General features: G+C 39.3%; 1 protein-coding gene across 6 annotated transcripts in view; it reads left to right on the forward strand.

The window, feature by feature from the left end:
• Nucleotides 1-5448: 5448 nt before the first annotated feature.
• Nucleotides 5449-15157, forward strand: part of AGL (amylo-alpha-1,6-glucosidase and 4-alpha-glucanotransferase) — a gene marked incomplete at its 3' end in the record, with an annotated part of 53715 nt that continues 44006 nt past the window's right edge. For all 6 annotated transcript variants that reach the window (XM_084243671.1, XM_084243672.1, XM_084243673.1 and 3 more), the window contains exon 1: nucleotides 5449-5671. In XM_084243671.1, coding sequence (XP_084099797.1) covers nucleotides 5590-5671 — 82 coding nt within the window. In that variant the 5' untranslated portion in view covers nucleotides 5449-5589. The remainder of the gene's footprint in view (nucleotides 5672-15157) is intronic.

Here is a 15157-nt window from a genome sequence, read left to right on the forward strand (position 1 = left end):
GCTTATCCCATTCCGCAAGTGCATTAATATCAATGTTTTACACAACACTAGAATGACTGTCAAATAGTCAAGATTGTCCATCAGGTGTTCCTCAAGGAGATTCTTCTGACAACTCCAGCATGAGATTATGATGTATATATAGAGCACTGTCATGTGCAGGACAGGCACATAACAAATGTTCATCAAAATTAAGGCTGCTCATGACACCACTGTAGCCCAAGACAGCAAATTCATTGGCATCCCTAGAACTTCACAAATAGCTACTAGAGTGACTTATCTTTTTAGAGAGGACACTATGTGACTTGTAAAAAGGATACTAAGTGAATTGTAAAATCACATTAAAAATAATAATATTTCAATTCCTTAATATTTTCCATTCTTTCACAATATGAAATCTCCAAAATCAAGGTCATGTGGATGAACAAATCTTTTAAAATTCAAGAATTTGTATAAGAATAATTCATTGCTAAAGAAATTTGTTTTATCAATCTGTTTTATGTTCTATTTCTAGCTGAACTATTAAACACCAAAGGGAGGAAGGACAGCAGGAAAGGCTAATTTTGGGACCCTGGAGAAGAGTGATCAACAGCTAAGCAATGTGACAAGACCAAAAGTGGAAAGGCATATGGGAAGGAAAGCCTGAAGGCAAACATAAACACATGCAGTTTGCAGCAACATGGATGGAGCTGGAAGGGATCATGCTCAGTGAAATAAATCAGAAAAAAAAAAGAAAAATACCGGATGGTCTCACTCATAGCAGGAATCTAGAAAACCTAAATAAGAGCCCAGGAAAGGGCCTCCCTGATGGCGCAGCGGTTGAGCGCTGGGTTGCGAAGCTGCCTGCAGCCTCTGCAGCGCCGGTTCGATCCCCGCCTGCTTCCCGCCTGCTCCCCGGCCACCGGGCGAGGGTCCCACACGGTGCACAGACCTCTCCTGCCGCCCACTGCTCCCCTCAGCAGTGTACTTCGGTCCTTCTACCTGTTCTGCTCCCCACTCTGGCTCAGTGAATTCTCTCACCCTCCTGCACTTCTGACTGTACCAGTGCTTATATAAATAAATAAAAATCTTAAAAAAAAAAAAGAGAGACCAGAAAAAAGACTAATCAATACAAAGTAAAAATCAAAATCAACAAGCAACTATAAACCAGAGACACACGGGGGGGGGGGGGAGAGGCGGGGAAAGGAAAGGAAGGACTAGAGTCAAAATAAGGGAGGGAGGTGCAATTGTATGGGGAATATAACCAAAACGAAAATGCATACATTGTGCAAAGATGAAAAAAAAGATGTAAGAATTATATAAAATAAAATATTTAAATAAAAAAATAATAAAATAAAAAATAAAAAAAAACATAAATGTAAATGTAAACTGTGTGGAAGCACATATGGAAAGGAAAGGCTGAAGAAAAACACAAATGTGAACTGTGTTTCACCACATAGTAAGGGCTCCCACTCTGCAGTAACATTTATTATTATACAAACAGTTGGCATGTATCAGGCACAGTTCTAGACCCACATTTAATTAATAGTAGGCACTATTTTTATCCTTATTTTACATTTGGAAAAACCAGAGCAAAAACAGGTTGAGTATGTTCAAAAGTTTCACAGCTAGTGTGTGGCAAAGCTGGGATTCAACCCAGGAACTATTACATAATCATGAATTATGATTTTGCACAGCATACACCAAAGGGCAATGGCTCTCCAACTGGTTTTTAACATCCCCCTGTAGAAATACATGACACATTATGTCAAAGCATAAGCAATAGAAACAGAAGTTTTGTGAAATAATCCTACCAGGTAAAGTAAAATCATGTCTTTTCTAGTAATAAAAATTGTTGGCTGCAAGTAATAAGTTGATTGTACAACCCTCCAATGGGTTGTACCTCAAATTTTGAAGAACACAGTTTTAGAGGCCTGGCTACAAATAATAATGCAGTATGTCTACTAGGATGTTTGACATCTCAAACAAGTAGATAGTCATCACCATTGATTATTGACAGTGTACAACCAAACTCCTAAATTTCACCTTTCAGTCTTGCTTCTTCCCTTTCCTTCCTCTCTCGGTAAATGACAGCTTCATCTTCAGTGTTCCCATGGTGGCGACTAGATTTGTGATGCCTGAGCATGAGGAATGTAGCTATCATAATGAAGACATCCTGCAAGTATAAAATACACACCAGATTTCTAAGACATAGCACAATATATACTAGTTATACCTTGAAATAATGTTTTAGTTTTAGCTGTGGATTTAAATAAAATGTTATTAAAATAAAAATTTTTAACTTTTTTTAATGCACCTATATGTGGCACATTACATTTCTATTGAACAGTGCTGTTCTGGTAGCTCACACCAAAAACCTTGGAATCATCCTTCACTACTTTCTTTCTACCAGAAAATCCTTAAAGTTTTATCTTGAAATAGATCCAATTTTCAAAATTCACTATCTTTACTACCATAGCATCTTTTCTCCAAGACACACACGCACGCATGCGTGCACTGTGTGTGTGAGAGAGAGAAAGATAGTACACAACTTAACAGCTCTTGCTTGGGCAACTGAAAAAGCTTCCTAAAACTGGCCTGGTCTTGCTTCCTTCCTCATCACAACCTACAGTTTATTCAGTTATTCTTTATAGAGCTACAGAACAATCCTTTAAAAGGGATGATCTGATTATGTCACACCTCTCTGTTTAAAATCCTCCAATGGTTCTTTTTCCCAGAGTAAAAATTCAAGTGCTGGCAATGAACTACAAAACCTTAGAAACTGGCTGTCCACCCCCTCCATCTCTCTGTCCTAATTACTTAGCACTCTCTTCACTCAACAACAGTTGCCCTCCTTGAATTACCAAGTGTGCTGCTACCTCAGCGCTTTTGCACTTCCCTTACTTCTTATGTCTCTCCTTGCTCTCCATTTGGGTTCAAATGTCAATTACCACTAATTTCTTCATTCATTTTAGTGAGACCTGCATACCTCCCCCTCCCGACTCTTCCCCACTTCTCTCTTCTCTGATTTGTATTTTACAACCTTTTTTATCCTCTAATTTACTTATTGAATTTGTTTATTTGTCTCCCACAATACATAGCAGGAGCACTGAGGGAGCAGTGACTTTGCTTCACTGCTGTATTCCTAGCACCTACGTACCTGACAATATGAGGTGCTCAATAAATACTAGTTGATGAATAATGATGCACAGTGGGTTCTTAAACTCCATTCTGGACCATTTGCTACTAGCCATTCTCAGAATTTACTGAAGCGAACGCTTCAGATCTTTTCAACCAATTCTTGCACCTATAGTAATTTCACAATTAAAGATTCTTTTGCACCCCCAAACCTTTTGTCCATTTTCTCGTGATTCTTAGCTGTCCTCAAAGTCCTGGATGTAGAGTTTTCCTTTTCCCTCAGGCATAAAAATCTCCTCTGGTTTCTGCACCAAGTCGCTAATTTCTGACCTAAGATATGTGCAGCCATAGTAATACAGATCTTTAATCTCGGGCAATATTCGCGTCTATGCAGTCTACCTACTTAGGAACAACCAGATGTGGTAAACTCAAGCGCTATTAGCACTCTCAGAGTAGACTGGCCACACTTCACTACCCAGTCCTTCTACCCAGTCTGCTCAGGAGGATGTGCCCGCTACCCAGTCTGCCCGGGAGGATGTGCCCACTACCCAGTCTGCCAGGGAGGATGTGCCCACTACCAGGTCTGCCCGGGAGGATGTGCCCACTACCCAGTCTGCTCAGGAGGATGTGCCCGCTACCCAGTCTGCTCAGGAGGATGTGCCCACTACCAGGTCTGCTCAGGAGGATGTCCCACTACCCAGTCTGCTCAGGAGGATGTCCCACTACCCAGTGTGCTCGGGAGGATGTGCCCACTACCCAGTCTGCTCGGGAGGATGTGCCCGCTACCCAGTCTACTCAGGAGGATGTGCCCACCACCCAGTTTGCTCAGGAGGATGTGCCCGCTACCCAGTCTGCTCGGGAGGATGTGCCCACTACCCGGTCTACTCAGGAGGATGTGCCCACCACCCAGTCTACTCAGGAGGATGTGCCCACCACCCGGTCTGCTCGGGAGGATGTGCCCGCTACCCAGTCTACTCGGGAGGATGTGCCCACCACCCGGTCTGCTTGGGAGGATGTGCCCTGTCTGTGTTGTTGAAGATGCTGGACCCGAGATAGAATATCAAGAGACTGTAGCCAGGCCCCTTATTTTAGACACAGGGAAATCAAGGCTCAGAGAACTTAGGCCAAGACACCGTAGCCCATGTTTGTGGGGGGGGAAAAAAACCAAAAAACAAAGATCAAAAATCGATGGTGGTACAGACACAACACACCAGGGCACCTGCCTTCCAACATTCAGCCCTTCCACAAAACCACCCAGCCGGGCAGCTCCATCTAGCTCGCCGTCTCCTACCCCAGGATTTTGGTTCAACCATGAAATCGCAGGCTGTGGCAGGGAGGCGCCCCCAACTCTGAGGTGCGCCCCCAACTCTGAGGTGCGCCCCGGCCGTCGCGCGCCCCTCGCGTGACGCAGGGCAGCCGTCAGCCTGGGCCGCCGCGGCCTCGCGCCCCGGGCCGGCGATCCCACTCTCGCGAGACTCGCGGGCGGGCGCGCGGGCCGCGGTCCCGGAAGTGGGGAGGGAGCTGTCCGCGCCCGGCCGGAGGTGGGCGCCGGCGGCCCGCGGGGTCCTGGGGTTCCCTGGGCACCGGCTCGAGGCGGAGCCACGCAGGAGCCGACTGCCACTCACGCTGCGGCCTCGGCCCCGTCCGATCGCGGCCGCCCCTCCCTTTGCCCTTCAGGGCGCCCGGCCCTGCGTCGGGGCTCCTTTCTGTGCCGGAGTAAGCGATTCATCGTTCCCCTTTTGCTTTCCTTCCCGTGCTCTCCCCGTATTCTGATTTCGGGGCGCCGGGTCCTGCGGTGTCCCCGAGGGCGCACGTATAACTTGATCGGCGTAAGTGCAAGGAATGCCGCTGCCCCCCGGGGGATGCCTTCTTTCTATCTATAGCTCTGTCTGTACATCCTCGGTGGCGGCTGCTATTCCAGGGACAGCAGCTGCTTCCCCCCAGTGTCCTCTCCTCATTGGTGGCTTCTGACCCGAATTTGGGATGGGGAGATCTCCCACCTGTTATCTTGGGGCACACTAATCTCTTGTGAGCAGAAGTGTCATTTGGAGTCTTCAAAATCATTTGGAATTTTTCTGCCCCCAACTCCATGATTTCCAAAATTTACTGTTTTTCTCTGAGAATGCTTTAGGGTTTTTGGTTTTTGTTTGTTTGGTTGTTTTTTTTGTTTGTTTGTTTGTTTTTCATTCTAAGTACCTATAATACAATATTTTTACTTCGATCTTGCTGTGCTCAAAGGGAGAAAAAACTCTCAATTTGTCCTCTCTGGTCTTCATTGTAACATTTGGCTTTTGTCAGTGGTCTGCTAGGGTTAAGACTCATTTAGAATATGTAAGTTTGGCTGTCAGTCTTAGAGAGTTGAAGAGAATAGTTATTTTCTTTATTTTAATTCCTTTTTGTCTCATAGGGGTAACCCACTGGATTTTGGAGTTCTTTTAATTCTTCTGAAAGAGTTCAAATCCTCTCGAAGCCAAAATGGAGCACAGTAAACAGATTAGAATTCTACTTCTGAACGAAATGGAAAGGCTGGAAAAAACCCTCTTCAGACTTGAGCAAGGTCAGTAGCAAGTTGTTTGCTTAGTTCTGTCTTTTAAAATTTTAATTTGTTGACTGTCATGCTTTTTTAAGACTTTGTTAGATAATTTCTAAGGACCTTTCTAAAACTTGATTTGTGTAAAATCTGTTCTGTGATCTAAAAATACCACTGATGAAAGCTGATTTTAGTTGAAAACACTTTGTCATGTTAGAATGAAGATAAAATAGTTCACTTTTCTTTTTATGCTAACATCCACTTTAGACAAAGTTTGCCTATTCTATCAGAACAATGACCATATTATTTCTTTCAGCATGTATTATTAAAACTTGATAAAAAATAAAACTTGATAAATTATTTCATATGTAATTTTACATTGGATATACCTATAGTTTTTCTTTTTAATGCCTTTCTTTTCTTCTGCTGAAACTTTGAATTCATAAATACATCACAGCAAAATGTAAACTATATGTTTAGCAAAGACTTCCCAAATATGGAGAAAGAAAAAGCTGAATAATGAAGTAACTGATCAGGTTATGTTAACATATTTTTGAGTTGTGATTTTAGAGGCTGAATTATAATTTGATAAATAGATTGATAAATTTGATAAATAGATTGTTTTCTTAGAATTAAAATGTTTCAACATTGGAAAATACACTTATTTTATTAATAAAACTTGTGAGAAAGAAGTCTGATGTATGAAAAATAAAATACAGTCCCCTTTATTGGTGTACCAAATGGACATTGATAGTAGTAAACATTTTGAGGAATATTTTTCCCCAATTATTTCAAGAGTTTAATTTTTGAAAAACAATTTAGCCATCAAATGTGTTATTCCATGCCAAATCTTCATCTTCTTCCAACTTTGACATTTAAGATCACTAAGTACTAACTCCATTTTTGGCTTTCCTGACTCGGCATTTTTCTGGTTTTGATTTTTGTCCTATCCTCTTTAGTATTCTTGTCAACTTTGTGGTGTCTCTTTTCCTTCCACGTTGTAATTAAGTGTGTGTATCAGCAAGGAATCCTTTTTTTTTCCTTCCCTATTCTCCTGCCCTCAAAGATTTATACATTCTTAGAGTCTCAGCTATTGCCTCCATGCTGATGACTCCTTTTAAAGGAAGGGCCTTGAGCTTTGCTTGCCTCCTGGAAGCCAGCCAGTATGATGGCAAGCGTAAAGAACCAGAATTTCCCTGACTCTGCCACTTACAAATTGTTTGACTTTGAGAAATAATTTATTTCTAAGCATTAATGTCTTTTATTTGTGAAAGGAAGGTATTAATTTCTACTTTTTTACTCTCCTGGCTGTTGAGGCTCAAGATTAATAACATGTTTTTAAAGTTCTAAGTAAATATAAAGCATTGATAGATCACATTGCCTGCTATTCTTACCCTGGGTTTTTGGCTTCATACCAGTATTAGGTATTGGGATAGCTCCACTTGGATGTGATTAAACCTAACATGTCCAAAACCATCTCCTCTCCTCAGAATTTCTTTATTTCTTGTTTTCCCTATTTGTTACAGTGATGTCTCCATTTTCATAGTTTCCAACCTAGAAACTGCTCTTTGATAATTTCTTTTCTTAAACTCTCTATAAGCCCTATAATTTCTTTCCAAATATCTCTGCTTGCCTGTCTCTCTCTCTCTTCCACATGCCTAAATAGGGATGCTAGAATAATCTTCTTGTGCAATCTCTTTCCTTTTTATTGCTTGATGTCTATAAAATAAAATTTTAACAACTCTGCGTGGTTTCCAAGACACTATTATGAAATTCCAACTTCTCTAGTCAAGATTGGAATGGAAATAATGAGGAACCCCATTGTTCCCCATTATTAGTGTCCTCCATCTTTATAGTTCCCCTCTATTAATTCCCTCTGTAGTAGCTTTTCTCAAGCTTGCTACATCTCCACTTCTGTCAAATTCCTATATATCTGTTAAATCCCCTGTCATTTTGTGTATTATCTACCTCTCAAAAAAAATTCTACTTCCTCAATTAAACTTTACTCATTTTTAAAAATCTCCTTTCTTTGCTTTCTGATTTCATAGTGAGTACACAGCAATACTACAGTGTATCAGTGTCCAAAAGAGCTTAAGATCTATGAAGACAGTCTTAAAAAACCTAGTGCAGTGTGTAAAAGCCAATACGTCCTTGCTGACTGGTTAGTAAAACTCCAGTTAAAGCTAGCAAAATTTGAGAATTCAACCAAGCTAGTTGAAGAGGGAACTGTGAAGATTTTAAGGATTATGTGGTTGATTCTAACTCTGGTTACACCAGTAAATGCTTCCAAATGACATAAATAGGAACATGCCAAAAATTATTGTGTGCAGTAATGATGTGATCATGTTATTACAGAAAATAACTGTAACGGGGAAGAAGAATTGAAGAGAAGGGATGTTGAAGATAAGAAATCATTAAGAAGGCTATTTTAAAAATCATGTCTGGTTAAAGCTAAGGGTTTAATTACATCAGTGTTGTAAAAGAGGAGACAGAGTATGAGACATTTTAAAATTCTTGGGATATGGTAATCAATTAAATGTGAGCAAAAACGCTGATGGTTTTTGCTTCCTTCATATTTAGTTGGTCACCAAGTCCTTCTTCATTTTTCTTTCCTTTTTGCTTTTCTCCATGTTCATGTGTATGAATTTCACTTCAAGAAAGAATTTCTTTTCATTTCCAAGGCTATCTAGACCAGGTGATTGTTTTTTCTAGCTTTATCATTGCCTTTCTCATATTCCCTATAAAATTTAGCAGAATAATGAACAAAACCAGTATTTCCTAAACATGAAATTCTTCTATCTTTTATATAGATTGTTCAATTTTCAATTTTTATAAAAAAGAGGGAGAAGAAAATGTTTGCAATGGTTTCCTGATTAGGAGCTCCAGTTTATATAAATTGGGAGGAGGCAACAAGATTGAAAAATTTAGTTTACAATAATAATTTAATGACTCATTTTAATATGCACATAATCCAACCACATAATCCTTAAAATCTTCACAGTTCCCTCTTCAACTAGCTTGGTTGAATTCGCAAATACAGTAGTTTTCCTGGAAGTAGGAAAAGGAACAAGATAGTCACACCATGTACTAGTTAAGTTAATTTTAGCAAACTGAGCAACTAATTATGGATTCTGACATACACTAGGTGTTCTGATGTTTCATTTACTGTATATAAAAATTTTTATTTTCAATAACTTGACTACAGATCTGTGCCCTTGGGGATGTACACTGATCTACTGAGATATTAAAAGAAAATATAGACTTTATCTTTCTATCTTTCTACCTATTTTAGTTTTTAAAAAGTAATTATATTTTTCTAATATAGTAACTCCTTAGCATCATCAGCAGGTTCTTGGAAACTGACTCTAAGCAAAATGACATGATGAAATCTATTTTACCATAGGATTCTTGATATAAGCAAGAGTTAAGTTCCTACAGAATATTTCTCATCACATGGCCATCCCAAACTTCTCAATAAAGACCCAAAATACTGCTAATATTAAACAATAATTTGCATTTTTTTCATTTCCCAGTCCCCTTATTCTAGTTCAGTGTCTAGGATAGCCTGGCAGCTCAGCTTACATGGCAGAATCAACCTTGGACAGGATGCCTTTCCATTGCCACCTGCATCACACACATGCCACACTCACTCAGAATGGGGCATGTTAGACATACCAGTGAGTGTGCATATCTTTGGAATGTGGAGGGAAATTGGAGAAAACCCATGTAGACAGAAAGAGAATGTGTAAACTCTACAGAGGCAGTGGCTTAGGCCAGGAATTAGGTTTTTTTCCCATCAGCATTATAGCAAAATGATATTATTTGAGAACTTGCCATGTATGAATTGACACTGATACACTTAGTTTGTCGGAGAGTTATAAACAAAAAGATGTGCTCTGAGAAAAGAGTGGAGATTGTAGGTCTGCAAGGGATTGACAGTCACACCAACACTGGTTTGCAGATTGTTGCCATGAATTATACTTTTACCTAAACCAGGTTAAATAAATATGCAGGCTATATTATGTTAAATAGTAGAGGCTGCACTTCGTAATACTTTGTAACAAGAGTAGAGTAACCATAAGTACCTCTTTTACCTCAAGAGATGTCAGAATTGAAAAAGAGTTAGAAAGTGTTTGAAATTCACTGAGATTTGTCCTTTTTAGGAATGAAACATAGCTTTCAGTGGTCTGTATGTGGGAAATATTTTCAGAAAAAGTAAACACTAACTGTGAGGTAAACACAAGTGAGAAAGTTCACTGCTTTTTGTTGAAAATTGATGCTATAGAGCAGAGTTTAGCACATTTTTTCTGTAAAAATTCAGATAGTAAATATTTTCAACTTTGCAGGTCATCACTTTCTGTTATAGCTATTCAGCTCTGTCACTGTGGTATGAAAACAGCCACAGATAGTACCTAATGGATGGGTGTGGCTGTGTTCCAGTGAAACTTTATTTACAGGAACAGAGTAGGCTATACACAGTTTGCCAACTCTTGCTTTAGCCAAGAGCACTTTGAATGTGTATTTTTAGTAACAATTCCAATATATGATTTTACCCACATAAATGACTCAGTTTTCAGATTATCTGTTGAATATATAAATATGGAGCATCTATTTAGTGTGTAAAACAATTGCTGTATATCAGGGAAAATCCAAATTTACTGGCCACATTTCAAAAGAATCTTTACATAATTGGTGAATGAGTTTGAAAAATTAATATGGTGGAGTCAACATAGCTACCAAGATCTTCTGACATTTTGATTTGGGTATCTTTGGTATTTTTTGTAACTCTGAGGCAACTAAAACTGAATATTAGAATAAATAGAACTTGGAATCTTTGAATTACTTTATCACAAAGCATTAAACCAGGGCTTTTAAAAATAGTTCATGTTATCCCATTGCTTTCACTGATGTTATCAATATTAATTTTTAGTGAGCACTAAAGGATTTTTTCTGAATTAATATATAAACATAGTTATTTAAAATACTGTTTTTCTCTTTTTTTGTTAATAGGTCATTCATTTACATATCTATATAACTTTGGGAAGACGTTTTCGCTTCTCCAAATATGCACATGCTTCTTTCATCCTCCACCAAAATTCCCATCCAATATCTATCCCCCTCCTTCTGCTATGTCCCCTTACCTCCCCCATATTCCCTCTGGTAGCCAGTATATTTTTCAAAGTCACAGATTATTTTGCAGTGCTTTGCCAATTTGTGTTCTTTGGTTATTTGTATTCCACAGATAAGTCATATATTAACTGTCCTTTATGTTCTGATTTATTTCACTTAATATAATTATCTCAAAATCCATCCATTCTGTCCCAACAAACATTCTTTCATCTTTTCTTAGTTAGCTGACTAGTAGTACATTGAGTATATACGCCACAATTTCTTTATCCAATCATCTGTTGTTGTGCTCTTAGCTTGGCTCCATGACTTGACTATTGTGAATAATGCTGCTATGAACATAAGAATGCATAAATCTCTTCATATTACAGTTTTCATCTTCTTTGGGTTAAAAAAATATTTTTATTTACATACTATCCTTTATTTTTATGTTTTATAATTTCTATAGTGTATTAAAACACCATACAATTACATAAATAAATAACTATATCTTGGGAATGCTTGATCGCTAATCCAAATACTGTTTCAGAGGTTTTGGGTAAGTTTTAACCTTTGTACCATAAGTTCTCTGAATCCTTGTGTAATTATAAAAACAATATTTGTATAAACTTGACAGGAGACAGGTTATTTAAATATGCCCAGGCAGTTAATCTGATTATCTGTACTTGTTCAAAAGGATACTATTTCTTCTATAACAAATGTGATCATTCTTGGAAAGATGTAGATATTTATGATTCTCATAGTCATTAAGTATTTTACTTCATGTTCTAATTCTTCAAGCAATTATTTCTCAATCTGTCTCTTAATAATTAGAGCTCTAATTTAAAATTTTCCTCAGCTATAAAATTACGCATGTGTAATAAAATGTTTTTCCTTTTTTTTGTCTCAACCTCAATTGGTCTTACACTAGCCAAGCAATTTTGAAATTTGTTTATAGTGTTATATTTGTGTGAATTCCACCTCTCTCCTTGCTGCCAGATTTCAGCCATACTTTTTTCCAGAAATTATTTCAAAAAATCTATGTATAAATCCTTTTGGGTTTTACTTTTATGATTTGTTAAACCAGTCTACAACTAACTATGCCCTTTCTTGAACTCATTATTCCCCAGTCCCGAAGCAAGATCCTTTTGAACGTTCTACCCAGCGCCTCATGAATTTTGAGTTTTTCCAGTTCAGCTGGTGGCAACAAGCACTATTCCTGATCTTAGTTATTTTCCTCACAGTTATTTTCCTGCACTTTTGAGTACACTGCTCAATACTTAAGGGAGAATTTCTGCAGATCTCTAGAGTTCTTTCTCTGTGCAGCTTTCTACACCTAATTCACTACCCTCATCTGAAAACTCAAGCTGAGAAATATAAGATTCTTTGCTTCCACAGATTCTTAGTTCTATCTCCTCAGCTCAGGAAATCAATTGAGCTCTGCCTGGGTTCCTCCTCCCTGTGCCTCATCTTAGAAATTCTTTCAAGGTAGTTGGCAGGAGCAATAGTAGCGCTTGCCTTGTTTATTTTTCATCTCTCTGGGATCGCTGTCCTTTATTGCCTGATATCCAAAGTCTTGACACCATCATATATTGTGTCTGTTTTGTTGTTATTGTTGTTTTCTTTCTTTCATGTTTGGGGAGGGGGGAAACATGAAGGAGGAGTGATTTAAATCCAGTCTATTATGCCATCTTTGTCAGAATCAGAAAGCTCATGTCCTTTAGATTTTCTGTTTCCTCTTTGTGGAATGGTCTACCCCAGATGTCTGTGTGGGCAATCCCTTTGCCTTCGCTCTCTGTTTAGTAGTTTATTTTTTTAGTTTTGGATACTGGCTATTATGAATGTTATGTAGTTGTAAACTCTGGCTTTTATTGTCTAGATTTAAAGGAGTAGTGAGTTTTATTTTAGCAACCATTTATGGTATCTGTGGATCAGCTTTGGAGGCTTGTTGTTTGTTTGGTTTTTACTGAGATAATATTGGTTTACAACACTGTATATGATTTCATGCTTCTTCAGATGTGTGTTACCACCCCACCCCCACTAACAAAGTACCATAGTCTACCATAGTCCATTGGGCTTCCTTCCCCACTTTGCTCGCGTACCTTCAACCCTACCCCTGTGGTAGCCTCAATTTTCAGTCATTTTTCTAGGTTTTGGATTGGTTTATTTTGTGTTACTTTATTTTCTTTCTTTATATTCCAGCAAATTCTCTATATTGCACTGAGTGAAATGATTTGGAGGGTTTTTTTTTTAAGCTTTGATACGATAGATTTATAGTAGTTTTGTTATAGGGCAGGGAGAGGGGTAGCCCAAACCCCGCAACCTGCCTATTCTAAATGGGTTCTGCCATCCGCCACATCAACACAAAACATATGAGACTTTAATGGGAAGGAACTTTAATAAAACTAGGAAACAATACAGGTAAGGCAAAAAGAGTCTAGTTTCTAAATGAAGCACCCAAAGTTACCCATCCCCTCGTGGGTAAAAGTCCATCCATATGGGAATGGCCCAGAGCAAGGCCCCAAAGCCTGCCACAAGTCTAAAGCACCTTCCAGTGGGGACCCACAGAAAAGGGTCAGAAACAACCAGACAAGCCCGGAAGGAAAAGAGCAAAATCAACATCAAGATAAAAGCTGCCATGGTCACCTCCCCACGGGTCTCACCCACATCTGTGTCACCCAGTCCACGACCAAAAGACAAGCGCAGTTTCTTTACGTGTCTCTAGGCTCCACGCGCCTCCTCCAGGTCTCCTGGCTCCATCCTGTTTTCTTCCTCAGTCTCTTCTGCAGCTTCTCCTCTTCCTGCTCAGCTCCACCCTCCCTTGGGTGGGGCAGGGAACCTCCCCCTTTCCTGGGGACCACCCTGTTACAGTTTTTACTCTAGGGCTACTTGAGCTCAACTGTTTAAGGCATGACTTTTGAATGTGCCAGGTGATTAACCAGGTTTATTCACTCTGCTGCTCAAAAATTATAATGCCTGTCAGGCCTACATGAGCCCTACATGTGAATTGTTTAATTAACTGCTCTTAGTAGTTGTTCTTCTCCCGAACTCATGGAGCGGAACCCTTCTCATATAGAGCTTAGAATTCAGGGTGGCCCTAGATGATCCTAGGTAGATATGTGGAGCTCCTTCTTTGTGTAGCTCCCTTCTATGCCATAATCTGCCCTGAAAATTCTGGTCTCTTCAGCCTCCCCTCATCCTAATTTCTGTCTCCTGAACTCAGTGAGACTTCTGTTCATGTTCCTGTGTCACAATTCAGAAAGCTCCCCCAATTTGAAAGCTAGAGATCATGCTTTTCTCAAGCATTACAATCCTTCACTATCTCTTGTGAAAATAGTTGTTTGGGGGGCTTCCCTAGTGGCACAAGGGGTTAAGCACAGCTCTGTGAAGCTAGCTACAACCTCTGCAGCGCAAGTTTAATCCCCAGCTAGCTAGGGAGCTACCCACATGGCACAGCAGACCTCTCCTGACTCACCCACTGCTCCCCTCAGCAATGTATTTCAGTCACTCTGCCTGTTCTGTTCCCCACTCTGTCTCTGTCTCTGGCCTGTGTCCCAGTTCTTGTATGCATAAACAAATAAATCTTTAAAAAAAAAAAAAGAAAGAAAGAAAATAGTTGTTTGATATATTTTTCTAGTTTTTAAGCAAAGGGCAAGCCTAATATTAGTTACTTCATTGTGACCAGAAGCTGACATCTTCAACCTGATATTTTTAATAAACATCATACCTTTGCTCAGAACTGTTCACTGGCTCCTCATTTCTGGCAAGAAATCAAAATACAGTGGCCTGCAAGTCTTGATTTGCCTGCCTCATTCCCTTTCTTTTCTCATATCATGGGTCTTCCCCTGCTTATTTCAGTCCCCCCATACTGAGTTTCTTGTTATTTCTGGCATCACCAGGCATGCTAAGGCCTCTTTAAACCAACTAAACCTCTTAAAGTAAAATTGTAATTGTGATGAGTTAAGGCTGTCTTCACTTTCTGGCAAAATACTTGTAACACAGTAAATGAAAGGGAACTGCTAAGAAAAAGAAATCTTTCCCTGTTAAAGAGTCATAGACCTGGAAATGTAAAGTAAATAATAAGTTTGCTTCCTTAATAAGCATATCTAAACAAGGTCTGGCAGCCTGCTAGGCTGATTGATCTCCCAGGCCATCCTGGAAGATCTGTATCCTTCCCCTTTTCCTGAGTCAAGAATTTGTATACTAACGAACCAACTTTATCAATGTAAAGTGGTTGAGTATAAAAGAAACTCTTTGTCTCTAGACCAGTTCTCAGACCTTATAGGACTACCCAGGTCTGAGACCTCATGCATGAGTAATAAAGCTTTCCTGACCTCACCATTCCTCAAGTACCGCTTGTTCTTCCCCTGCCTGGGTAAAAAGCTAGAATTTATTTCTTCAACATAT

This window comes from Talpa europaea (genome assembly GCF_964194135.1).
Source record: "Talpa europaea genome assembly, chromosome: 9".
NCBI lineage: Eukaryota > Metazoa > Chordata > Mammalia > Eulipotyphla > Talpidae > Talpa > Talpa europaea.